This window comes from Podarcis erhardii (genome assembly GCF_964252035.2).
Source record: "Podarcis erhardii genome assembly, chromosome: 13".
In the NCBI taxonomy this organism is placed as follows: Eukaryota; Metazoa; Chordata; class Lepidosauria; order Squamata; family Lacertidae; genus Podarcis; species Podarcis erhardii.
Genome location: NC_138502.1, coordinates 4,320,685 through 4,346,170, shown reverse-complemented (window position 1 = coordinate 4,346,170; position 25,486 = coordinate 4,320,685). Strand labels below are relative to the sequence as shown.

The following is a 25,486-nucleotide window of genomic DNA, read 5'->3' as shown; positions in this document are numbered from 1 at the left end:
GGCAAGCAGCACTGGCCAAGTCTCAAACCACCCAAACATCTTTAATTTTCCCATAATGCTCCTGACTCTGCCTTCATTGGCTCCCAGTACGTTTCTGAGCACACTTCAAAGTGTTGGTGCTGACGTTGAAAGCCCTAAACAGCTCAGGATACCTGAAGGAGTGTCTCCACCCACATCGTTCAGCCCAAACACTGAGGTCCAGCTCCGAGGGCCTTCTGACGGTTCCCTCCCTGCGAGAAGCCAAATTACAGGGAACCAGGCAGAGGGCCTTCTCGGTGGTGGCGCCCGCCCTGTGGAACACCACCCCATCAGATGTCAAGAAAATAAACAACCACCTGACGTTTAGAAAACATCTGAAGGCAGCCCTGATTAGGGACGTTTTTAATGTCTGACGTTTTATTGTATTGTTAATCTTTTGTTGGAAGCCGCCCAGAGTGGCTGGGGAACCCAGCCAGTTGGGCAGGATATAAATAATAAATTATTATTATTATTATTATTATTATTATTATTATTATTATTATTACTATTTCAGGACTGCCAGGCATTTTGGGGGAAAGAAAATGACCACTGGCCACAGCCTGAGTCAGCTTCTTTGTTTCATAGCAGGATTGCCATTCTAGTACAGTACAGTGGTACCTCGGGTTACAGACGCTTCAGGTTACAGACTCCGCTAACCCAGAAATAGTACCTTGGGTTAGGAACTTTGCTTCAGGATGAGAACAGAAATCGTGCTCTGGCGGCAGCAGGAGGCCCCATTAGCTAAAGTGGTGCTTCAGGTTAAGAACAGTTTCAGGTTAAGAACGGACCTCCGGAACGAATTAAGTACTTAACCCGAGGTACCACTGTACTGTAATAATTTTAAAAGAGAAAGGAAAGAGAAAAGGAATACTGGTGACCATTGTTGGCCCCGATGGACCTTCCTGGGTTTCATAGACGCCCAGCATTGCAGAGACTGTTCCCGCTGCCGCTACCCCACCTGCCCTGGCAAGTTAACTTCTAGATTTGGCAATTAACATTATTGGCTGAAGTTGTGTCTGCAAGATTTAACAGCGTCCCTTCTGATACAAGAATGTAAAAGCCCGGGGCACAACTTTCAAAAACTGGGGGGGAGGGGGGGATAAAAAATAACACCATCAGAAGAGCCCAGATGTTATATCTCAGGAGCCTAGTCCAGACTCCTGTTCTCACAGTCGCCAACAAGATGCCCCTCAAGGGAAGCCGCAAACGGGTCCTGAGTGCGAGAACACTCTGCCTTATAATTATAATAATAATAATAATAATTTTTATGCCTTACCCTCCTTTGCAATGAAGTCTTTGCCACAACACCCGCAAACCCTGCCTCTCCTTGACTTCCTACCACTGAGCCTAAAACGCCACACACTTCTCAAATATTAAATCCATCTTTCTCCCTGATTCCCTCGCTGTCTTCCCCTCCTCTGCCACCTGGTATTAAATGTGAGATTGTAAGCTCTGAGGGAGCAGGGACTGCACCTCTTGCTCCTCATAAAGAGCCAGGAACATTGACCTTGTGGGACATCGAGCTCAGGAGTAAACCCTACACTAATAATAATAATTTATTATTTGTACCCTCTCCATCTGGCTGGGCCTCCCCAGCCACTCTGGGTGGCTTCCAACAAAGATTAAAAATACATTAAAATGTCACGCATTAAAAACTTCCCTGAACAGGGCTGCCTTCAGATGTCTTCTAAATGTCAGGTAGTTGTTTATCTCTTTGACATCCGATGGGAGGGCGTTCCTCAGGGCGGGTGCCACTACCGAGAAGGCCCTCTGCCTGGTTCCCTGTAGCTTTGCTTCTCGCAGTGAGGGAACCGCCAGAAGACCCTCGGAGCTGGACCTCAGCATCCGGGCAGAACAATGGGGATGGAGACGCTCCTTCAGGTATACTGGGCCGAGGCCGTTTAGGGCTTTAAAGGTCAGCACCAACACTTTGAATTCTGCTCGGAAATGTACTGGGAGCCAATGTAGGTCTTTCAAGACCGGTGTTATGTGGTCTCGCCGGCTGCCCCCAGTCACCAGTCTGGCTGCCACATTCTGGATTAGTTGCAGTTTCCGGGTCACCTTCAAAGGTAGCCCCACATAGAGCACATGGCGTAGTCCAAGCAGGAGATAACCAGAGCATGCACCACTCTGGCGAGACAGTCCGCAGGCAGGTAGGGTCTCAGCCTGCGTACCAGGTGGAGCTGGTAGACAGCTGCCCTGGATACAGAATTGACCTGCGCCTCCATGGACAGCGGTGAGTCCAAAATGACTCCCAGGCTGCGCCCCTGGTCCTTCAGGGGCACTGTTACCCCATTCAGGACCAGGGAGTCCTCCACACCCGCCCAGCCCCTGTCCCCCCAAGAAGAGTACTTCTGTCTTGTCAGGATTCAGCCTCAATCCATTAGCCGCCATCCATCCTCCAACCGCCTCCAGGCACTCACACAGGACCTTCACCGTCTTCACTGGTTCCGATTTGAAAGAGAGGTAGAGCTATCCAACTCTCTCTCTCTCTCTCCAGAACCCCTAAAGATTGTCCTTGGGTGGTTATTAGACAGGGAGAGGGTGCTGCAGAAATGGGTAGCCTTTTGTGACTTCTCGGCCACCAACTTACCATATTTTTTGCTCTCTAAGACTCACTTTTTCCCTCTTAAAAAGTAAGGGGAAATGTGTGTGTGTCTTATGGAGCGAATGCAGGCTGCACAGCTATCCCAGAAGCCAGAACAGCAAGAGGGATTGCTGCTTTCGCTGCGCAGAGATCCCTCTTGCTGTTCTGGCTTCTGAGATTCAGAATATTTTTTTTCCCTTGTTTTCCACCTCCAAAAACTAGGTGCGTCTTGTGGTCTGGTGCGTCTTATAGTGCGAAAAATACGGTAGCTTAGGCATGCATGGGCTGTAAAATAAGAAGATCCTGCCAAGGTGCATCTAGGCCAGAATCCTGTTCTCACAGTGGCCAAGCAGATGCCTGTGAGAAACCAGCGAGCAGTATCCGAGCATGGGAGCAAAACTCTCCCCGCTTGTGTTTTTTGGCAACTGGTCTTTCAAAACATCACTGCCTCCAGCATTGGCAGCAGAGCACAGCCATCGTGGCCAGAAGCCATCGGCAGCCCTCTCCTCCCCCGTGAATTTGCCTCATCCTCTTTTCAAGCCATCTAGGCTGGTGGCAGGGAGTTCCACAGTTGAAGTGGGCGGAAGAGGACTTCATGGGTCCCAAATCTTCCGACTATAAATTCAGTGGCCTCATTTGCAAAGGCTGGCCTACATAGCGTAAGGAAGAGCTGTTGACCAACTTCTCGTCCTCACGTGTCCTCACGTGGACAGGGATGCTGTTTGCTCTAGATTACGGTTAAGGGTATTTGCCACAAGGCCAGGAGGAGGAGGAGGGGACACAGAAGATCCCAGGAAGAGATAAATTAACTGGCTTGGAGACGTACACAGGATCCGTCCAAGACATTTTGGCACCTGAGGAGAACCAGGGAACAGCATCCCCCGCCAATTGAGTGGGATGGAGGTGATGGTGTGGAAGGAATTCTGCTTCCACTAAAAAATTAAGTACAAAATCAGATTTCTAAACACACTACTCCAGAGGTCAGCAAACTTTTTCAGCAGGGGGCTGGTCCACTGTCCCTCAGACCTTGTGGGGGGGCTGGACTGTATTTTTTTTTGTGGGGGGGGGAATGAATGAATTCATATGCCCCACAAATAACCCAGAGATGCATTTTAAATAAAAACACACATTCTACTCAGGTAAAAACACTAGGCTGGCCCCACAAATAACCCAGAGATGCATTTTAAACACATTCTACTTATGTAAAAACACACTGATTCCAGGACCGTCCATGGGCTGGATTTAGAAGGCAATTGGGCCGGATCCGGCCCCCGGGCCTTCGTTTGCCTACCCATGCACTACTCTGTAGCCCCTACACAACGAAATGTGGCATTTTGGGCCCTTAGTGGCCCACCAGGTTTATTTGTTTAACTTGTATGCTTCACCACAGTTTAAGGGGGATGTTGACAACTTGGGACTTTGCCACACATCAAAGTAATCAAGGGCCTAGGAACCAAGCAGGAAAGAAAGGATTTGCTCATTCATTCAATTTAGCCAAATTCCTGCTTTCCAATACCAGTACAGTGGTACCTCGGTTTTCAAGCGCCTCGGAAGCTGAACGTTTCTGTTTTTCGACGCTGAAAACCCAGAAGTAATTGCTTCCGTTTTCAAACGTGCCTGAGCAGTCGGACGGCATGTTGTTTTTGATTTTTCCAATTGAACTTGCAGGCTGCCCTTTGCGCCTCGGTTTTCGAACATTTTGGAAGTCGAACGGTCTTCCGGAATGGATTGCGTTTGAGAACAGAGGTACCTCTGTAGCTGAGAGACCTTAGGAAAAGCTACTTTTAGCTCCCTCTCCTCGATCCTGTAATCTGAGCTCTGCTTGAGTGGTGGCCCGAAGTTTTTGGCTGGGTGAAGGGGTGGTTGGAGTAGAATCTCTGTATTTTTCTTCTTCTTCTTTTGCAATCTAGTGCATAGCACTTTCTAAGCTCCCCTTCCAGACCAGGTTCTCCTTTGTGTGTCCAGGTGGACGACTACGAGGTGCCGTTCGAACAGGACCTGGGCCCAATCCATCTGATCCGCCTGCACAAGGAGCCCTACTTATTCTTCCCGACGGACAACTGGTTCTGCAATTTCGTCAGAGTGACGACCCCAAAGGGGGAGACCTACAACTTCCCATCCTACCAGTGGCTGGAGGGCTCCTGCATCTTGACCCTGAGGGAGGGGGCAGGTACTGTTCCCCTCTTTCCCTTCCCAGGGATTGGGGGGGGGTGCTCACTGAACCAAGCAGGACCAAAGCTTTGTGGGTTTTCATTCTGCAGAAGCTGTGACTGTTGCTTTTGTCTGCGCTGGTTTGGTAATGGTAACCAGAACTATAAAGGGACCCCTGACCATTAGGTCCAGTCGTGACCGACTCTGGGGTTGCAGCACTCATTTCGCTTTATTGGCTGAGGGAACCGGCGTACATGTGGCCAGCATGACTAAACCCCTTCTGGCGAACCAGAGCAGCGCACGGGAAACACCGTTTACCTTCCCGCCAGAGTGGTACCTATTTATCTACTTGCACTTTGATGTGGTTTCCAACTGCTAGGTTGGCAGGAGCAGGGACCGAGCAACGGGAGCTCACCCTGTCGCTGGGATTCGAACCGCCGACCTTCTGATCAGCAAGTCCTAGGCTCTGTGGTTTAACCCACAGCGCCACTCGCGTCCCAACCAGAACTATAGCTAGCAGGCAAATGAGGGGCTCGATCCGTGATGGGAGACTATGTCAATTTTGCTCGCTTTCTCATTTTTCCAGGCTTAAGCTCAGCCCCTCCACCTTTCCACACCAGTTTGCAAGTTAGAGCAAAAACGCAAGACCTCATGAAAACTCATGTTAATGTGAAACACTCCCTCTTTGCGTATGGTTTGGCCTCGTACGGACATTTCCGCAACACTGTTTTCTCCGACACATGCATTTTCAGACACATTGCTTGACTGCATTGCAAAAGAGAAGTGCAAATTTCGAAGGGCAGCTGCACATCAGTTTGCATTTGGGAAAGGGCAAATCACAAAAAAAAATCTGCCTTAATGTGCGAATGGGAATGAATTTCTTCCCAGGCTTGAGACATTTTGCTCTCTCTTGCTTTCTCTTGCACACAAACACCTGTTCATAGAATCGTCATGGATTCATCCATGGAAACTGTGTAATTGGAATGGTTATCTCTGGGCATGTAGAGAGGGCACATCATTCAGGAGTAACTACAGCATGTAGGGACGCTGGTGGCGCTGTGGGTTAAACCACAGAGCCTAGGACTTGCCGATCAGAAGGTCGGTGGTTCGAATTCCTGCGATGGGGTGAGCTCCCGTTCCTCGGTCCCTGCTCCTGCCAACCTAGCAGTTCGAAAGCACATCAAAGTGCAAGTAGATAAATAGGTACCACTCCGGCAGGAAGGTAAGCGGCGTTTCCGTGCGCTGCTCTGGTTCGCCAGAGGCGGCTTAGTCATGCTGGCCACATGACCCGGAAGCTGTACGCCGGCTCCTTCGGCCAATAAAGCGAGATGAGCGGCGCAACCCCAGAGTCGGCCACGACTGGACCTAATGGTCAGGGGTCCCTTTACCTTTACAGCATGTTAGTGGCAGGGCTTTGCTAGCAAAGAGTATCTCCCCCTTCTCACTTGGCTCATTAGATTAATTACCATTTACCTGATCTCCTTTTCTCTCTCTCTCTATCTCTGCCCCTCCAGCCAAAACGGTTTCCGATGACAAAGGAAACCCCCAACTCGTGGAGCATCGCAAGGAAGAGCTAAAGAAACGGCAGGAATCCTATGGGTCAGTAAATCACATCCCTTTAGGCTGAGGTGGGGGCAGGGAACCTCTGGCCCTCGGAAAACGCATGCGGCCCTCCAATGCCTCTCTTTGTGGCTCCTAGAACTCTCTCCACAAGCCATGACCTCTCTCCTACGTTGCATCCCTTACTGGCCCTGGCGGCCACCTCCCTTGAGAACTTTTCCCTGGCAGGATTTATTGAGTCCATGCTTGTTGTTTTTTAATCTACTGGGTTCTCCACAGAAATGGTAATTGCTCCATAAATAAGATGGGATGGCATTTTGAGGCGTGAGCACCGCGGAAAGCTTGCACACGCAAACAGGACCAAGTCCACAATGAACTGCCACGCGGACTTGGAATCATACCATTAGCTCAGCAGGGCTAAAAGTCCATTTCGATATCCTGTGGCAATGAGTTCCATAGCTGACTTTTTTTTAAAAAAAAATGCTTTTTATTGAATTTTTCACAAACATAAATAAAACTTGATCTTTTACAGTCATCATTTTATGTCATCTTATTTACACTGAGTAAATTCACGCCCAGACTTCCTTCCTCCCCTTCTTCGGTTTTCTTAATATATATCTTCTCTTGCAGATTCTTATTTACCTTCTATACACATCACAGGATTTATGTTAACCCTGCTACAGTTTTCAGACTTCTACAGTTAATTCTTATGTATGCAACAAATTTACCCCACTCTTCTTCAAACTTTGTCCTTTTTTGGTCTCGACTTTTATAAGTCATTTTAGCTAATTCTGTATACTCAAAAAATTTAGCCTGCTACTCCATTACCCTTGGGGTCTCCTGTATTTTCCACTTTTGAGCCACGGGGATCCTACCATAGCTGACTTCTGAGTTGATCAAAGATGGACTTCCTTCTGGGTGACCCCTCTCCCCGGGCTGTTCTTTGTTTGCTGCAGCTGGAAGGAGTATGCCCCAGGTTGGCCGAGGTGTGTCGACGCAAAAAGCACCGATGATCTGGATTCCAATTCGAAGTACTTGTTCACCAAGTCCTCTGTCTTTGCCATGCGCACCGTCAAATCGTGAGTTGTTTTGGCTGTGGGGCTTGCTTGGATCGGGAGCAGGGGGTGGGATCCACAGCTCAATTTTATCATAATTTGGGGGAGAGAGAGGGGGGGCGGCGGGGCGGCTGTGATTTCACTCTCAAATTTGTCAGAAGCTGAAAATGAAATTAAGATGGCGGACCGAAACATCACTTTTGGTGTGGCTTCGTCCATTTTTTGGCACAGGTTCAGACGCCTCTCGAGATATTGTCTCCAAACTCAGCACGATAATTTCCAAGGTGGGGTGGTGTTCCTTGTCAATGTTTTTAATGCTGGCGGCCATTTTGATTCAAGATGGCGGACAGAACCTTGACTTCGGCATGGCATTCCCCACTTTTTGCCCTGGTTCAGCGACCTATCGAGATATACCCACCAAATGTGGCATGAGGGTTCTCAGGGCAGTTGTGGACATTTAGCTGCCGTATGCCGTTTGACCTTGATGTTGACCAATTTGAGGCACGACTGGTCCAAATTCACAAATTGTGATACCCATATAGTATAGTAAAAGCTATGGTTTTCCCAGTAGTGATGTATGGAAGTGAGAGCTGGACCATAAAGAAGGCTGATGGTTGAAGAATGGATGCTTTTGAATTCTGGTGCAGGAGGAGACTCTTGAGAGTCCCATGGACTGCAAGAAGATCAAACGTATCTATTATTGAGGAAAACAGCCCTGAGTGCTCACTGGAAGGACAGATCCTGAAGCTGAGGCTCCAATACTTTGGCCACCTCAGGAGAAGAGAAGAAGACTCCCTGCAAAAGACCATGATGTTGGGAAAGATGGAGGGCACAAGGAGAAGGGGACGACAGAGGACGAGATGGTGGGACAGTGTTCTCAAAGCTACAAACATGAGTCTGACCAAACTGCGGGAGGCAGTGGAAGACAGAAGTGCCTGGTGTGCTCTGGTCCAGGGGGTCACGAAGAGGCAGACACAACTAAACGACTAAACAACAACAATAACAACAACAATGATACCCATTTAAAAACACCAATATTCCTTGTTTTCTAAAGAAATGCCAGGTGCTCCCCACTAGTTAAAAAAAGCCAAAGTAAGGAAAAAATGAGGACCAGAAACTTGAAACCGATTTGTAGCACAGATACAGTGGTACCTTGGTTCTCAAAATTAATCCGTTCCAGAAGTCCGTTCCAAAACCAAAGCGTTCCAAAAGCAAGGCGCGCTTTCCCATACAAAGTAATGCAAAACAGATTTATCCGTTCCAGACTTTTAAAAACAACCCCTAAAAGAATTTTACATGAATTTTACAAACGAGACCACTGATCCATAAAAGGAAAGCAATAATCAATGTACTGTACTATAAAATAAATAATACAGTGCTGTAGACGATAATTTTTTTTTTTAAAAAAAAATCTTACCTGCACTGATGATAGTCATTGTTTGGATGGGGGGCTTTTATCCATTTCCACAGTCACACAATCAATCAATCAATCAATCAATCAGTAGCTGAACTGGGTTCCACAAAGTCACAAAAACAAATGAAGCAAAATAGCCTCAAAAACAAAAACGCAAAATAAATAGCAATCGCAAAAGCGCCAAACTTAATCCGTTCCGGAAGTCCGTTTGACTTCCGAAACGTTCGAAAACCAAAGCGCAGCTTCTGATTGGTGCAGGTGCCCCAGAAACAATAGCTGACAACCACATCGGACGTTCAGCTTCTGAAAAACCGGAACACTTACTTCCGGGTTTTCGGTATTTGGGAACCAAGGTGTTTGAGATCCAAGGAACCACTGTACTGCTGTTTGAGCTCTGGCCTATTGTGTGCTTTGATCATGCCAAGGCCTCTGAGCTGGTATGGAGTTGGCAGCCTCCTTCCAACCGCCTCACGCCATCCCAAGCAAACAGGTGAACCATCCTGTTCCCCAGGAGCGCCACATTTCACAATCTCCGCTTTTTTCAACCCACACTGCCCAGGCAGCCCTGCCTGAGAGCAGCGATGCCATCAGTGTCTCTTGCCTAACCTGTCCATCTGGGTCAGAGAGGTTTGTAAATGGAGACTTGGCTAAGCCACCTGCAGTTTTCCTCCCACCTTTCAGGAAATTTTCAGGGTTCACAGCGAAAAAATGCCAAGAGGAATTCCTGCCCCCACGCTCTGTGCCTCCTTCACTCTCCTCATAATTTCCAACAATCTGGGCAGTGAATTTGAGAGACCAGGCTGCTTTGAGGAGGGAAACACAATACAGATGGGTAGTTTTAGACACCACAGACTTAAAGACTTGGTGGTGGTGTAGTGGTTAGAGCGCTTGCCTAGGATCTGGGGAGAGACCAGGGTTCAAATCTCCACTTGGCCGTGAATAATAATAATAATTTATTATTTGTACCCCTCACATCTGGCTGGGTTTCCCCAGCCACTCTGGGTGGCTTCCAACAAAGATTCAAAATACATTAAAATGTCACACATTAAAAACTTCCCTTCAGATGTCTTCTAAAACTCAAATAGTTGTTTATTTCCTTGACATCTGGTGGGAGGGTGTTCCACAGGGAGGGAGCCACCACCAAGAAGGCCCTCTGCCTGGTTCCCTGTAACCTCACTTCTTGCAGTGAGGGAACCGCCAGAAGGCCCTCGGAGCTGGACCTCAGTGTTTGGGCAGAACGATGGGGGTGGAGACGCTCCTTCAGGTCTACTGGGCCGAGGCCGAAACCAGTCACTGCCTCTGAGTCTACTGGGTAAAGCCTAACCTACCTCACAGGGTTGTTGTGGAGATTAAATGAGGAGTGGGAGGAGAACCATGTATGGTTTGAGATGGAGGGAAAAGGTGGGGAGATTAATGCAATAGATAATATTCTTAGGTTCATTTTTCTTCACCACAGAAATAAGGGACAATATGGTTTCTGCATTGGTGCACAAAAAAACGATGATGATTTTTATTAGCAAAAAATGCAAGCCTTTGGCTGATTACTGTTCTATGGACTTCTAAATGTGTTTGTGGGAGAAGGGTTGTTGTTTTGCTGCTTCTGGTTTAGCTATTTATTTATTTGTGCTTTTATCCTATACAGTGGTACCTCAGGTTAAGTACTTAATTCGTTCCGGAGGTCCGTTCTTAACCTGAAGCACCACTTTAGCCAATGGGGCCTCCTGCTGCTGCCGCGCCACCGGAGCACGATTTCTGTTCTTAACCTGAAGCAAAGTTCTTAACTTGAAGCACTATTTCTGGGTTAGCGGAGTCTGTAACCTGAAGTGTATGTAACCTGAAGCGTATGTAACCCGAGGTACCACTGTATTTTTATCTTGTGAACCACCCTGAGATCTTTTGATAAATTAAATAAGTAATTAATTAGGAATAAATAAATAAATAAATTTTTATCATTAGATACAGGCAATAAGACACCTTGCTAGCCGAACCCCACATATCAAACTTTCTCGTTGTTCACGCTGGCACGCTGGCATAACTGCCCACTGAGAGATGCCTATAAATATGCCCCTTCCATTTCCACAGACATTTAATTATCCAACTTTAAGGAAAACATCGCAAATTTTCTGACCAATCAAATGCATGCCTGCGCCCTCCTGGCTCTGTTCAGTAACGCCACCTGCTGGCGTTTCCTGGAAATTAAATAGGGCACGGCATGCAAGTTAAGGTTGACTCGTATGGAGAAAAGGTGACCCCTAACCGTTAGGTCCAGTCGTGACCGACTCTGGGGTTGCGCCGCTCATCTCGCTTTACTAGCCGAGGGAGCCGGCATACAGCTTCCGGGTCATGTGGCCAGCAGGACTAAGCCGCTTCTGGCGAACCAGAGCAGCGCACGGAAACGCCGTTGACCTTCCTGCCGGAGCGGTACCTACCGTATTTATCTACTTGGACTTTTTGGCATGCTTTTGAACTGCTAGGTGGGCAGGAGCAGGGACCGAGCAACGGGAGCTCACCCCGTAATGGGGATTCGAACCGCTGACCTTCTGATCGGCAAGTCCTAGGCTCTGTGGTTTAACCCACAGCACCACCCGCGTCCCCATATGGAGAAAAGCAGGGTTCAATTGTTGGAGAAAAGCAGGGTGCAATCGTTAGATTTCGAAGCTGTCCCCCTCATTGATTGTGCTCCTTCCCCTCAGGGAACTCGAGATGCGGCTGAAAGGCTTTAACAACCTGGCGGAGTCGTGGAAGAACCTGGACGACATTCGCAGAGTCTTCTGGTTCATGAAAACACCTGTCACAGGTAGGTCCCCTCCCTGCCCTGAGCAGGAAATAGCAGCTGGATCCGACCAAAAGTGGACAATAAATGACGCACTTCTAATGCACCATTCTCCCTGACCACCACTCCCGCCACTCGCTGCCTAAGGATAATTTAACTATGCACGGCACTCCTTTTAAATATACAAGGTGTGACCGGAAAGTTCGGTGAATGGTCACAGAAATGAGACAGCAAGAAATATTCGAACATACAGTGGAACCTTGATTCTCAGACTTAATCCATTCCGGAAGTCCATTCCAAAACCAAAGCGTTCCAAAACCAAGGCACGCTTTCCCATAGAAAGTAATGCAAAACGGATTAATCCGTTCCAGACTTTTAAAAATAACCCCTAAAACAGCAATTGAACATGAATTTTACAATATAACGAGACCACTGATACATAAAATGAAAGCAATAATTAATATACTGTACTATAAAATAAATAAGACAGTATTGTAGATTATAAAATTTAAAATTTAAAAAAATTCTTACCTGCACTGATGATAGTCATTGTTTGGATGGGGGGCTTTTATCTATTTCTGCAGTCAATCAATCAATCAATCAATCAGTAGCTGACCTGGGATCCACACAGTCACAAAAACAAATTAACCGAAAAAACCTCAAAACAAAAAACGCAAAATAATTAGCAAAAACAAAAGACCAAATATAAGCTCCAAGTATCACTTTAGAACACTGCAATCAGAAACGGAAGGCTTGAATTACAATGGGGGGGACGCAAATTAGCAGCGCAACAGGAAACACAGGGGGATGCAAAATGGAGCGTGTTCGGCTTCCGAAAAAAAGTTCAAAAACTGGAACACCTACTTCCAGTTTTGCAGCATTCGGGTTCCAAGTTGTTTGTGAACTAAACTGTTCGAAAACCAAGGTACCAGTGTAGAACCTTACAGGCCTTCAGAGTAGCCCCCTCTGACACAATGCACAGTTGACAACGTTCGTAGAACTGTTGGAAACTTCTGGAGAAGTCCTCTATTCATACTGCTTTCAGTTCCCTCGTCACAGCAGCTTGGATGTGTGAAATGTTGGGAAACCTGTGCCCTTTCAGTCCAGATTTCAGTTTTGGAAAAAGAAAGAAATCTGATGGGGGCAGATTGGGAGAATATGGAGGGTGGGACAACTCAGTAACCTCAGTAAAGATTTCTCGTGGAATATGCAATTCTTCCACCATCATTCGGATGCACAAATGCTGATCCCACATCACTAAGTCACAAACTCTGTCAACATTTGCTGAAACGCTTAAACCATGTTCGAGTTACAGCTTAATCTCCTTGCACAATTGTGTACATTTTGTGGGTTTCCAATACCAATTGTATGTTCAAATATTTCTCACTGTCCAGTTTCTGTGACCATTCACCGAACTTTCCGGTCACACCTTGTACGTTGTTGTTTAGTCGTTTAGTCGTGTCAGACTCTTCGTGACCCCCTGGACCAGAGCACGCCAGGCCCTCCTGTCTTCCACTGCCTCCCGCAGTTTGGTCAGACTCCTGCTGGTCGCTTCGAGAACACTGTCCCACCATCTCGTCCTCCGTCGTCCCCTTCTCCTTGTGCCCTCCATCTTTCCCAACATCAGGGTCTTTTCCAGGGAGTCTTCTCTTCTCATGAGGTGGCCAAAGTCTTGGAGCCTCAGCTTCAAGATCTGTCCTTCCAGTGAGCACTCAGGGCTGATTTCCTTCAGAATTGAGAGGTTTGATCTTCTTGCAGTCCATGGGACTCTCAAGAGTCTCCTCCAGCACCAGAATTCAAAAGCATCAATTCTTCGGCCATCAGCCTTCTTTATGGTCCAGCTCTCACTTCCATACATCACTACTGGGAAAACCAGAGCTTTCACTATACGGACCTTTGTTGGCAAGGTGATGTCTCTACCTTGTACGTACATTCCTTTAAATAAATAAAAATGGAACAGAGCTGAGATTGCATGAAGAGTCCTGGTAGATCAGGGCAAATGCCTAGCTATGCCCTCATCCTGTACCCGCAGTGGCCGCTCAGAAGTCCCCAGGCAAGTGGCGTGATGTAATAGCCCTCTCCTGCTGTCGTTTCCCAGAAGCTGTTATGGAAAGGTAGACTGTCTCTAAAGAGGGAGGTTCTATTTGGCCATAATGACTAATAGCCATTGGCAGACCCCTCTCCTCCCTGAATTGTCTAATCCTTTAAAGCTGTCTAACCCGCTAATAATAATAATAATAATAATAATAATAATAATAATAATAAATTTTATTTATACCCCACCCTCCTTGGCCAGAGCTGGGCTCAGGGTGGCTAACACCAGTAAAATTACAGTAAAAACATAATGGGGGGGGGGCAATTTAAAATAAAGGTTAAAACGCAATTTAAAATGCAGCCTCATTTTAAAAGTAGCCCATAGAACAAAACCATAAGGGGAGGTTTTGAGACTGAGTCCAAACCAAAGGCCAGGTGGAACAGCTCTGTCTTGCAGGCCCTGAGGAAAGATGTCAAGTCCCTCAGGGCCCTAATCTCTTGTGATAGCATTCCACCAAGTCGGGGCCAGTACTGAAAAGGCCCTGGCTCTAGTTGAGACCAATCTAACCACCTTCTGACCTTCAAAATGTTGTCATTTATGGACCTTACGGTCCTCCGCGGGGCATACCAGATAAGATTTTTAAAAATTATGTTAAGCAGTATACAAATTAGATAATCAATAATCAATACTTTTTACTCTGCCTCAGAGTACGTCACAGAGCACTGGATGGACGATGAATTCTTTGGTTACCAGTATCTGAATGGTGTGAATCCGGTCGTGATCAAGAAATGCCCCGCGATCCCTGATAACTTTCCAGTGACCCCGGAGATGGTGGCTGGAAGCCTGGGGAAATCAACCAGCCTCCAGGAGGAGCTGAAGGTAAACACTCATGTTTGATTATCGCAAGAGACCACCTGCCCCCTGCAAAATGGTGGACGGAACTTTGGATCTGGAAGAGCTGCGTTCAAGTCCTGCCTTTTCGCTCTGCGGCCTTGAGAAAGACTTTTGGGCTTGGTTTTCCCTGGTGTAAGACAGAAATAACAGTGACCTCAGCAAGATAGTTCATTTGGTAGAGAATAATAATAATAATAATAATAATAATATTTTAAAAAATTATACCCCGCCCTTCCCAGTTCAGAAAACTGGGCTCAACAAATTTAAAACACTTAATTGATGAACAAAAAACAGCATAAAATGCAGTATAAAACATGAATAACAATAAATTCAGAATTCAAAAATCACTTTGGGGGACAATCCATCCAATAAATATTAGATGATCACCAGGGCTAGCTGGCTAAATTAGTCCTATCTGGGACAGTGAGGAGACCAGGGGAGAATTAGCTGTGGGATCCCAGAGCGGGTAATCTTCATAAAAAAGGGAGGGAAGGAAGGCTCTTAATCTCTGGGTCACGGGTTCAAGAGCTACGCTGGGCGGAATGTTCTTTCATATGTGGTGGACCTGTAAAAGGGTAAAAGAGTATTGGGAAATAATCCATAATGAATTGAAGAAAATGTTTAAAAGTACAACCAGAGAGTCCCTTTTGCTGGGGATAATTCAGACGGAAATTCACATATAGAATAAGAGAACAAGAAGAACATTGGAAAACATTTATTGAATACATGGGGGGAAATCATGTACACGTGAAAACATTGGCAGCATTAAGATAAATTCAACAAATAAGTTTTGATGGGTGTAATAATGGAATACTGAACGGTTTAGTTTTTGTAAAATATGCAGGGATTTATGATAAGTGAAATGAACCGTGGAAAGAGAAGAAGGGAAGTCATTGGTATTTTAAGGATGTTTCAATAGGTATTCTAAACTGTAAAACAGAAAAATTAATAAAAAAATTTATATACTGTATTTTTTCTTGTATAAGACTAGGTTTCCCCTCTTAAAATAATGTCAAAAATTAGGGGGCGTCTTATACATGGAAAGGGACGTGGGTGGCGCTGTGGGTTAAACCACAGAGCCTAGGACTTGCCGATCGGAAGGTCGGCGGTTCGAATCCCCGCAACGGGGTGAGCTCCCATTGCTCAGTCCCTGCTCCTGCCAACCTAGCAGTTCAAAAGCACGTCAAAGTGCAAGTAGATAAATAGGTACCGCTCTGGCGGGAAGGTAAATGGTGTTTCCGTGCGCTGCTCTGGTTCACCAGAAGCGGCTTAGTCATGCTGGCCACATGACCCGGAAGCTGAACGCCGGCTCCCTTGGCCAGTAAAGTGAGATCAGCGCCGCAGCCCCAGAGTCGGCCACGACTGGACCTAATGGTCAGGGGTCCCTTTACCTTTATACATGGATATACCTCCCCCCCCCCCATTTTCTTAAATCTGAGTCCCCCAAAATAAGGGGCGTCTTATACATGGGGGTGTCTTATAGACGAAAAATACAGTACATACCCACGCTGGGCAAAAAGATTTCTGCATTGATGGGGTTTGGACTAGATTCTATGATTCTGCCTACGGTTAGGGGAGGAAATGCAATATGAATGTTTTCACTCTAACAGGTAGCTGTAGGATTGATTCACTGCGTCTTGCTTGACCCGGTCCATCTCTTTCTCCGCCTCTCCCACAGAAAGGAAACATCTTCATCACCGACTACAAGATCCTCGAGGGCATCCCCACCTGCAAACTGAACGGGAAGCGCCAGTATCTGGCAGCCCCCCTCTGCCTGCTGCACCTCAACCCCAAAGGCCAGATGATGCCCTTAGCCATTCAGGTAACAGGACGCTTCTCGCTTGTTGCATCCTGACCCAAAAGCTATCTGCGCAGGACTGGAAGCATTGTGAATAATAATAATAATAATAATAATAATAATAATAATTTATTATTATTTATACCCTGCACATCTGGCTGAGCTTCCCCAGCCACTCTGGGCGGCTTCCAAAAGAATATTAAAATACTGTGATACGTCAAACATTAAAAGCTTCCCTAAACAGGGCTGCCTTCAGATGTCTTCTAAAAGTCAGATAGTTGTTTATTTCCTTGACCTCTGACAGGAGGGCGTTCCACAGGGCGGGCGCCACCACCGAGAAGGCCCTCTGCCTGGCTCCCTGTAACCTCACTTCTTGCAGGGAGGGAACCACCAGCAGGCCCTTGGAGCTGGACCTCTGTGTCCGGGCAGAACAATGGGGGTGGAGATGCTCCTTCAGGTCTACTGGGCAATTAAGGCCATTTAGGGCTTTCAAGGTCAGCACCAACACTTTGAATTGTGCTCGGAAACGTACTGGGAGCCAATGTAGGTCTTTCAGGACCGGTGTTATGTAGTCTCGGTGGCCGCTCCCAGTCACCAGTCTAGCTGCCGCATTCTGGATTAATTGCAGTTTCCATGTCACCTTCAAAGGTAGCCCCATGTAGAGCGCATTGCAGTAGTCCAAGTGGGAGATAACCAGAGCATGCGCCACTCTGGCGAGACAGTCTGTGGGTGGGGAGGGTCTCATCCTGCGAACCAGATGGAGCTGGTAGACAGCTGCCCTGGACACAGAATTGACCTGCGCCTCCATGGACAGCTGTGAGTCCAAAATGACTCCCAGGCTAAGCACCTGGTCCTTCAGGGGCACAGTTACCCCATTCAGGACTAGGGAGTCCTCCACACCCGCCCACCTCCTGTCCCCCCAAAACAGTACTTCTGTCTTGTCAGGATTCAACATCAAACCATTCATTTATTACCCTCCCTTCCCCTCTAGGGAAGCCCTCTCCTCCCCCATGGAGCTGTTGGCGTCTTCGATTCCTGCATTGCAGGGGGTTGGACTAGATGACCCCTGGGGGTCCCTCCCACCGTTACGAATCTATGATCCCTCCTGCCACTTGCTGTCCTCTGCTGGCAGTTCCCAGCCTTGCAGGTGCATATAAAACAGGACAACGTCCTCTCTGATCTCCTCTTCTCCCTGGTTCTTTCCCGGTAGCTTAACCAGACCCCAGGCCCGGAGAACCCCATTTTCTTGCCCACGGACTCCAAGTGGGACTGGATGCTTGCCAAGATCTGGGTGAGGATGTCTAACTTCCACGTCCACGAGGTCAACACTCACCTCCTCGAAGCGCACTTCCATTGTGAGGTCTACAGCATGGCCACCCTTCGCCAGTTGCCAATGTGTCACCCTCTGTACAAGGTAAGGGGTCTTGAGGGGATAGTCTCACAGCGGGTGGTCAGACATGGGGGTGCCCTCTGCGATGGGGGCCTGTTAACAGCTGAACAACCCAGTGCCTTACTAGTGTCATACGACTTCTAAGGTCTCACATATACAATGGTACCTCGGGTTACATACGCTTCAGGTTACAGACTCCACTAACCCAGAAATTGTTATGTACTGAAGTTCTCACCCTGGTGTCAGCAGGGGGATACTGTAGATAGTTTTCACTCTGGTCCACATATGCAAATAAGGGATCAAAAGTGACGTTCAGTGATTGGATAGTTACAGAAAATGGTTACTGTTGCGTTCTAGTGGAGCTCTATATAAGCAGGCTGGCTGAACCCTTCAGTTCAGTTCTGTTCTGGCCTGTGAATAAACAAGAGCTGTTTGAAGAATCACTGCGTCGTCGGATATGTTCACCCACAACTTAACAGGAATAGTACCTCGGGTTAAGAACTTTGCTTCAGGATGGGAATAGAAATCATGCTCTGGCGGCGCGGCGGCAGCAGGAGGCCCCATTAGCTAAAGTGGTGCTTCAGTTTAAGAACAGTTTCAGGTTAAGAACGGACCTCCGGAACGAATTAAGTACTTAACCCGAGGTACCACTGTATATATAAAGCATATGTTCATAAATTTACTAGGCAAACACATGTATGTAAACCACATGTCTGAAATAGTAAAGGTAAAGGTACCCCTGACCATTAGGTCCAGTCGCAGACGAATCTGGGGTTGCACGCTCATCTCGCACTATAGCATAGCTGTCAACTTTTTCCTTTTCTTGCGAGGAATCCTATTCGGAGTAAGGGAATTTCCCTCAAAAAAGGGGGGAAAGTTGACAGCTATGCTCTATAGGTCGAGGGAGCTGGCGTTTGTCCGCAGACAGCTTCCGGGTCATGTGGCCAGCATGACTAAGCCGCTTCTGGCAAACCACAGCAGCGCACGGAAACGCCATTTACCTTCCCGCCGGAGTGGTACATATTTATCTACCTGCATTGGTGTGCTTTCGAACTGCTAGGTTGGCAGGAGCTGGGACCGAGCAACAGGAGCTCGCCCCGTCGCAGGGATTCGAACCGCTGACCTTCCGATCGGCAAGCCCTAGGCTCTGTGGTTTAGACCACAGCGCCACCCGCACCCCTGATATCTGAAATAGTACAGGAGAACAATCCTGAAACCATTTGGACTCTCCCAAATCAACCTCAAACATTTCTCTGCAAGGAGGAAGGAAATGAGGAAAGCCTCTCTGTTGTGTTTTGCTTACCTCTCCGAGGGGCATATTTGCTGAGCCTGTGACCTGATTTCAGGAATTAAAGCATTTACCATCACAAAAGAATGGCCAGGCTGCCCAGGTAGCGCAATCAGTGACCATTATCAGGTATCCTGGCAGACAGGATTTCTGCTGTAGATGCCTCCTTCTGTCATGTATTATGATGGGGGGGGGTTGGGGGTCTGGCTACAGGGTGGGCAGTTTCAAAAGTCTATATAAGAGATTGCACACCAATGTTCTGGGTTCCTCCTCCCTCCTGCGTGTGGGGAGTGGGGATCCTGTTGCAACAGTTTAATAAAGATCAGGCTTACTAGCTGCTTTGCTTCTCAATATATACTCTGGTTGGTCTCTGTTTTTTTCTCCTACTTCTAGAGAACCTACATAAGGACTCTCTGCAGGCTCTTGGCTACCCCATAAGGGGAAAGGAGCACTAGGGTGGTTTCATATGAGCTACGGAGTCTCCTTAGGTGACTGTGAAGAACTAGCATTTTGCTCTCTCTCTTTAAAAAAATCAAGGTCCTAGTCCTCATTTTTATAGGATAACACAACAACGACGTCTTTGGAAGACTAGGTCTCCTAGCTTCATTTTACTGAAAAATCCTATCTCTTTAAAAAGCCTATGTTACGACACTGAACATGGGTGCCATAATTGAAGAAGGATGTTGACCAGCTGGGAGGTGCCCAGAGGAGGGCAGCCAAGATGATGAGGGTCTGGAAACCAAGCCTGATGAGGAACGGTTGAAGGAGCTGGATCTGTTTAGCCTGGAAAAGAGGAGACTGAGAGGAGATGCCATAGCCATCTTCAGATATCTAAAGGGCTTTCACTTGGAGGATGGAGCAAGCTTGTATTCTCCTGCTCCGGAGTACAGGACTCGAACCCATGGCTTCAAGATACAAGGAAGGAGATTCCGACTCAACATCAGGAAGAACTTTCTGGCAGTAAGAGCAGTTTGACAGTGGAACAGACTCTTACTAGAGGTGGTGGACTCTCCTTCCTTGGAGGTTTTTAAGCAGAGGCCAGATGGCTTTCTGCCATGGATGCTTTAGTTGAGATTCCCGCTTTGCAAAGGGTTGGACTAGATGACTCTAGGGGTCCCTTCCAACTCTATGATTCTTTGATTTATGTGTGAATCGGAACAGATGCATAACCTAGCAGAAAATGGCAGAAATATGGCAAAAAAACTTGAGAACCTGAAATGTTTGCATTTGAGTGTGAGGAGGACGTCAGGAGACGCTTCCCTTCCTGTCTTAAACCCGTGTTTCTTCTCCTCCTCGCTTTCTCACAGCTCCTGATACCCCATACCCGTTATACTCTGCACATCAACACCCTTGCCCGTACCAGTCTTATCCAACCAGGAGGGGTATTTGATCAGGTAAGAGAGATTTGCAAAAGGAGGAGAAAGTCCTGGGTCCTGGTCCCACATCAGGTGTCTAGCCAGCGGCCAAAAACACCCCCCATAAGTTGGGACCTGGGGTGAGGTGGGTGGCTGGAGCTGGGCTGAGACCCCTTAACGAGTCAGGATGGGTTTGTGTCCAAAATTATGCTTGTGGGCCATGGCAGCTGAGGGGCAGCTGGGCGTCCCAGGTAGGCTGCCACAGATGTAGGAAGAGGAGTCGAAAAAAGCTGCATCCTGGTAGACAGGAAGTGCCGCCATGTTGGCAGGAAGTCAGTGGAATGCCCAGGTCCTTCAGAGATGGAAACCCGTAATAACAGTCACAGCTGTTACACAAATTTTAAGGTGCACACTCCACAGAAAACCAACCCTCCCACCGTCAAAATTAGGAAATATCCCTTCCCCCCAATAGACACGTTATCTGAGTTCACAGAGCAATCCCGAAGCTATCTTGACTCTCTGGACCACTCCAGATATGTTATCTGAAGTAGACAAATCTTGGGGAAACCTTTCCCAATAGTTCTTTTCACTTGCAGAACCCTCCAAAACCCGTACAGGAACATTCGAAAACCGGAATACTTACTTCCGGGTTTTTGGCCTTCGGGAACTGAAATGTTTGGCAATGGAGCCATTCAAATTCTGAGGTTTGACTGTAAATGGATAAACCTCTCACATGAATGGGGTAGGTCTGTGACAATGGATTCAAGAACTAGGATATTTACCATCCTGAAAGAATGGCCCAAACTGGACAGGAAAAGGCATTTAGCAAGCATCTTAGGATATTTTGACAGGAGAAAAGCAATACTCTCAAATTTCTGTTGTAGACCGCCTCTTACTGTGAAACGGGTATGACTAAGGGGTCGGGTAATTTCTAAAATCTTTACAAGCGGTTACACACTTTTGCGCTGGGTACAGTGCCGTATAAGCTAAACAAGCTATAGCTTAGGGTCCCACTCTCTTGGGGGCCCCAAAAAATTTAAAGAAGAAAAAAACCTGGATGTACATTTCCAAAATATAAAATAAAAAACAAATAAAATAAAATCTACCTACAGCAACAGCGTTTTGTGTTGTGTAGGCTCCTGTGATGTAAGTCATGGGCCCCGCCTGCTAGCCTGCTCCCTAAAATATCACTGGTTTGCTCATTTCTATATATAGGGTGCCTACATTCTGCATGTGTGAATGGCTTTAGATACGTATTAGGTCCGTAAATGACCATATAGCATATATTCAACACAAAAAACAGTGACAATTTGTTGTTGACAAAGGACAGCTGGACATATAAAGGGCCTCTTGTCCGGGTCCTCACCTCCTTGCAACGGGTGTGGGGACGACCCTGTTGCAACAGAAAAATAAAGATCTGCCTTGCTTTGACTAGTTCCTGCCTCCATCCATCCTTCTCTGACCAATCATGGACTGGATACTGAGTCCCTTGGAGGAGATAGGCTGTAAAAGCCAACCCCAAATTTGCCCCAGCCAATCTGGATACGAGGCTGGGAGCTAACCACAGTTCTGGAAACACAGGAATGAGCAGTGAAGGCCTGCCAAAAATCTGAAGGTCCCAAAACTGGAGTCCAAAAGCAGAGTTTTCATTTTGCAACACTGGGAGCAGAGGGTAGTTCAGTCCATAGCTGTCAACCGTCCCTTATTTGGCGGGACAGTCCCTTATCCCAGCGCCGTGTCCTGCTGCTGTCCCTTATTGATGATGTCCCTTAAATTTCCCGGGTTTCAAAGGAAGAAGCTCCTCTCCCTCCCTCCCTCCCTCCCTGCCGGCCAGGGAGGAGGGAGGCTCCAGCTGTGTTGCTTGGCTGCGTTGCTCACCCAATAAGGAGACTAAGAACGACTGGGGGGTGGAGCTTGCATGCCTTGTGCCAATCAAATCAGCTGCATTGCCTGGGGACTCGCCTTTGCTCAGCACTTCCCAGCGGAGAGGAGACGGTGGTTTCCCTTGCTGCATCCCCTTTGCTGGGTTGCTGCACTGTGGGAACCACGGCTTGAGGCTTCGTTTGGCTGCTGGCTGGGCTTTCTGCCTTTGGCTCGGAGGGGCTCAGAAGTCAAACATACCTGTGCTTGGAAAATCCCTTATTTTGGCTGCTGATCCCTTATTTTCAAGGCTGCTGGTCCCTTATTTTCAAATCTGTAAGTTGACAGCTATGGTTCAGTTGGTTGGTCCCATCGATTCTCATTGGTTGCGGCTTTTAGGCAGCTTTCACCAGCCACTTGGAACCCTTTAGGCACTTTGGACGGCAGTTCTCAGCTGGGCTCAGGGCTTCCGGTTGGCTGTGTCTGCCCGCAAGTGCTTCCAGTTAGTGGGAATCTGCCTTTATTTATATTTCAGTTTTTTATTTATACTTTGCAAATGTATACATTTCAGTAGTTTCACAATCCATTTAACATTTCAAAGTTTGACTTCCTTCCCCCTCTTTCTGCAGTTCCTTAAATTTATTTTTTAAAATATCTTCTGCATATCCAAATTCATTTAATTTGCTCCTTTAATTATCTACTTTAAATATAAACTCTTACGAAACTGCAGGTTATTACAATAATCCTGCCAATGTTTTCATCTGTTTGCAATCTATCTGCAAATATTCAGTGAACCATTTCCATTCTTTTATTAAAAGTTTTTTATCTTGATTTCTTATTCTTCTGGTAAGTTCTGACATTTTTCTGCATATTCCAAAAAGTTTTTGTATCCATTCTTCCTTTACTGGGACTTCTACTTCTTTCCACTTCGGGGCAAGTACCATTCTTGCTGATGTTGTAGCGTGCAGAAATAAATTTCTATACAATTCCCCAGAGGGAATTTGCCTTTGTGATCCTTGCATTTCCCCCCTGTTGGTCTGCAGGCAACAGCGACGGGACGGGACGGGATGATAAAACTGCTTGCGAAAGGTGTGGAGGCCTCTACCTACAGCTCCCTCTGCCTCCCGGATGACCTGCAAGAAAGAGGAGTCGCCTCCTTGCCCAATTACTACTACAGGGATGATGGGATGAAGATTTGGAAGGCCATAGAAACGTGAGCCTTTGCGGGTTGGGGCCTGGGATCTGGACACAGAAGGGGCTGGTTGTGTATACCTGAAGGAGCATCTCCACCTCCATTGTTCTGCCCAGACGCTGAGGGCCAGCGCTGAGGGCCTTCTGGCGGTTCCCTCATTGCGAGAAGCAAAGCTACAGGGAACTAGCCAGAGGGCCTTCTCGGTGGTGGCACCCGCCCTGTGGAACGCCCTCCCATCAGATGTCAAGGAAATAAACAACTACCCAACATTTAGAAGACATCTGAAAGCAGCCCTGTTTGGGGAAGCTTTTAATGTTTGATGTATTTACAGTGGTACCTCGGGTTACATACGCTTCAGGTTACAGACTCCGCTAACCCAGAAATAGTGTTTCAGGTTAAGAACTTTGCTTCAGGATGAGAACAGAAATCGTGCTCCAGCGGCGCAGCGGCAGCAGGAGGCCCCATTAGCTAAAGTGGTGCTTCAGGTTAAGAACAGTTTCAGGTTAAGAACGGATCTCCGGAACGAATTAAGTACTTAACCTGAGGTACCACTGTATCGTGTTTTAAATTTTCTGTTGGAAACCGCCCAGAGTGGCTGGGGAAACCCAGGCAGATGGGCAGGGTAATAATAATAATAATAATAATAATAATAATAATAATAATAATAATATTTTTTTAAAAACCAAAAATGTCTGATAGTTCTTATGACCAGGAAGTTCTTCCTAATGTGGCAAAATGAGGAAGGTAGGTTCAGAAGCAGCAAAAGCAAGGAGAATATTAGAGACAAATTGCACGATGAAGGTTTTTCTGGGTCCGATTCGAATCCCGAAGCAATCTGTTCACGCAAATAAATCCTGAAACAGAGGGAATTGACAGACGGCCTCATTCCCTGAGAAGGGAAAGGAAGTAGTTAACTGTGGAAAGCAAATTAGGTATTAAAATCACATTCCTCCCCCCCCCCACACCTTTTTAGATTTGTTTCGACTAGTTCAGCTTAAGTGATTGCCTTCAGCAAAAGCTGGAAAGTAGATCTGCTCTTAATTAAGGATCAAGGGTGATGATTAAGATGAGAGCAGGTGTTAGGCTTGAAACGAGGCCAAAACCTCCAGCCAATTTGAAAGGAATCTCTGTTTAAGCCTTTTCCCTGAGATGGTCTGGGAGAAACCTTTGCGAGAAGGTGCTCTGAGTGAGGGAAAAGCTCAGTCAGTGGAGCACGAGACCCTTAAGCTCAGGGCCGTGGGTTCGAACCCCACGTTGGGCGAAAGATTCCTGCGTTGCAGTGGGGTAGGACTAGATGACCCTCGTGCCCCATTCCCACTGTACCATTTTCTGGTTTTCTGATGCTCTCTTAGGGCTCCCTGTTGCCCCTTGTTTCCCCTACTGCCAGGGTCCCTGTGCCTCTAAAATGCACATGAAAGACAGAACATCAACAGGTGGAGCTTTTCTTAGCCCACACTTGTCCCCCAGGAAAACCAACCCTTTACTGCTGAACCAGAGCGTGTGTCAAATTCCCAGGTGCTGCGCCAATTTCCTCCTATTAGTAGGTTCATGAATGTCTCGAATTCTTCCGCTTTCCAGGTTCGTCTCTGGAATCGTCAGTCTCTACTACAGATGCAACTCATCTGTGAAGGGAGACCCCGAACTGCAAGCCTGGGTTCACGAGATCTTCACTGAAGCTTTCCTGGGCAGGAAGGAATCAGGTAACGCTCCTCTCTGTGTCCAACTAGTTTGAAATATATTCAGAGTCGAGAGTGGATTTCATGCTCTTTATTCAGCTCATAGTGTAGCCTTTTTTAATCCATGGGTAGGAATAATTGTTGCACCCGAGCAGAGACAAAAGGAGTCAAACAACACCAAGGGGTTAATCCAGAGAAAGAGCGTTTTATTCTGCCATTCCGGGGGGGGGGGGCAGAAGGCACCTGTGTGATTCAGTTCACAAAAGACAGGCCGCACCAAAAACATTTTACAAGCAGGTTTTTATCCTTTTTTCAAACCCCTTTTTTCCTCTCCCCCTTCACAGATTCTTACATAGAAATGTTGCTTCTCGTTCTCTGGCTCTGTTCTCGGAAGTATGTTGCAAATCAGTGTACCAGGACAAGGTTATCTGGGATCTGGG

General features: G+C 47.1%; 1 protein-coding gene across 1 annotated transcript in view; it reads left to right on the top strand.

Annotated features, from left to right (window-relative positions):
- The window catches only part of LOC309326740 (hydroperoxide isomerase ALOXE3-like), a 33,238-nt gene that overhangs the window by 1,578 nt on the left and 6,174 nt on the right, over positions 1–25,486 (top strand). Inside the window, exons 2-11 of the mRNA XM_081835701.1 lie at positions 4,571–4,775; positions 6,271–6,355; positions 7,273–7,395; positions 11,479–11,582; positions 14,300–14,472; positions 16,166–16,309; positions 17,496–17,699; positions 20,271–20,357; positions 23,222–23,391; positions 24,949–25,070. Coding sequence (XP_081691827.1) covers positions 4,571–4,775; positions 6,271–6,355; positions 7,273–7,395; positions 11,479–11,582; positions 14,300–14,472; positions 16,166–16,309; positions 17,496–17,699; positions 20,271–20,357; positions 23,222–23,391; positions 24,949–25,070 — 1,417 coding nt within the window. The remainder of the gene's footprint in view (positions 1–4,570; positions 4,776–6,270; positions 6,356–7,272; positions 7,396–11,478; positions 11,583–14,299; positions 14,473–16,165; positions 16,310–17,495; positions 17,700–20,270; positions 20,358–23,221; positions 23,392–24,948; positions 25,071–25,486) is intronic.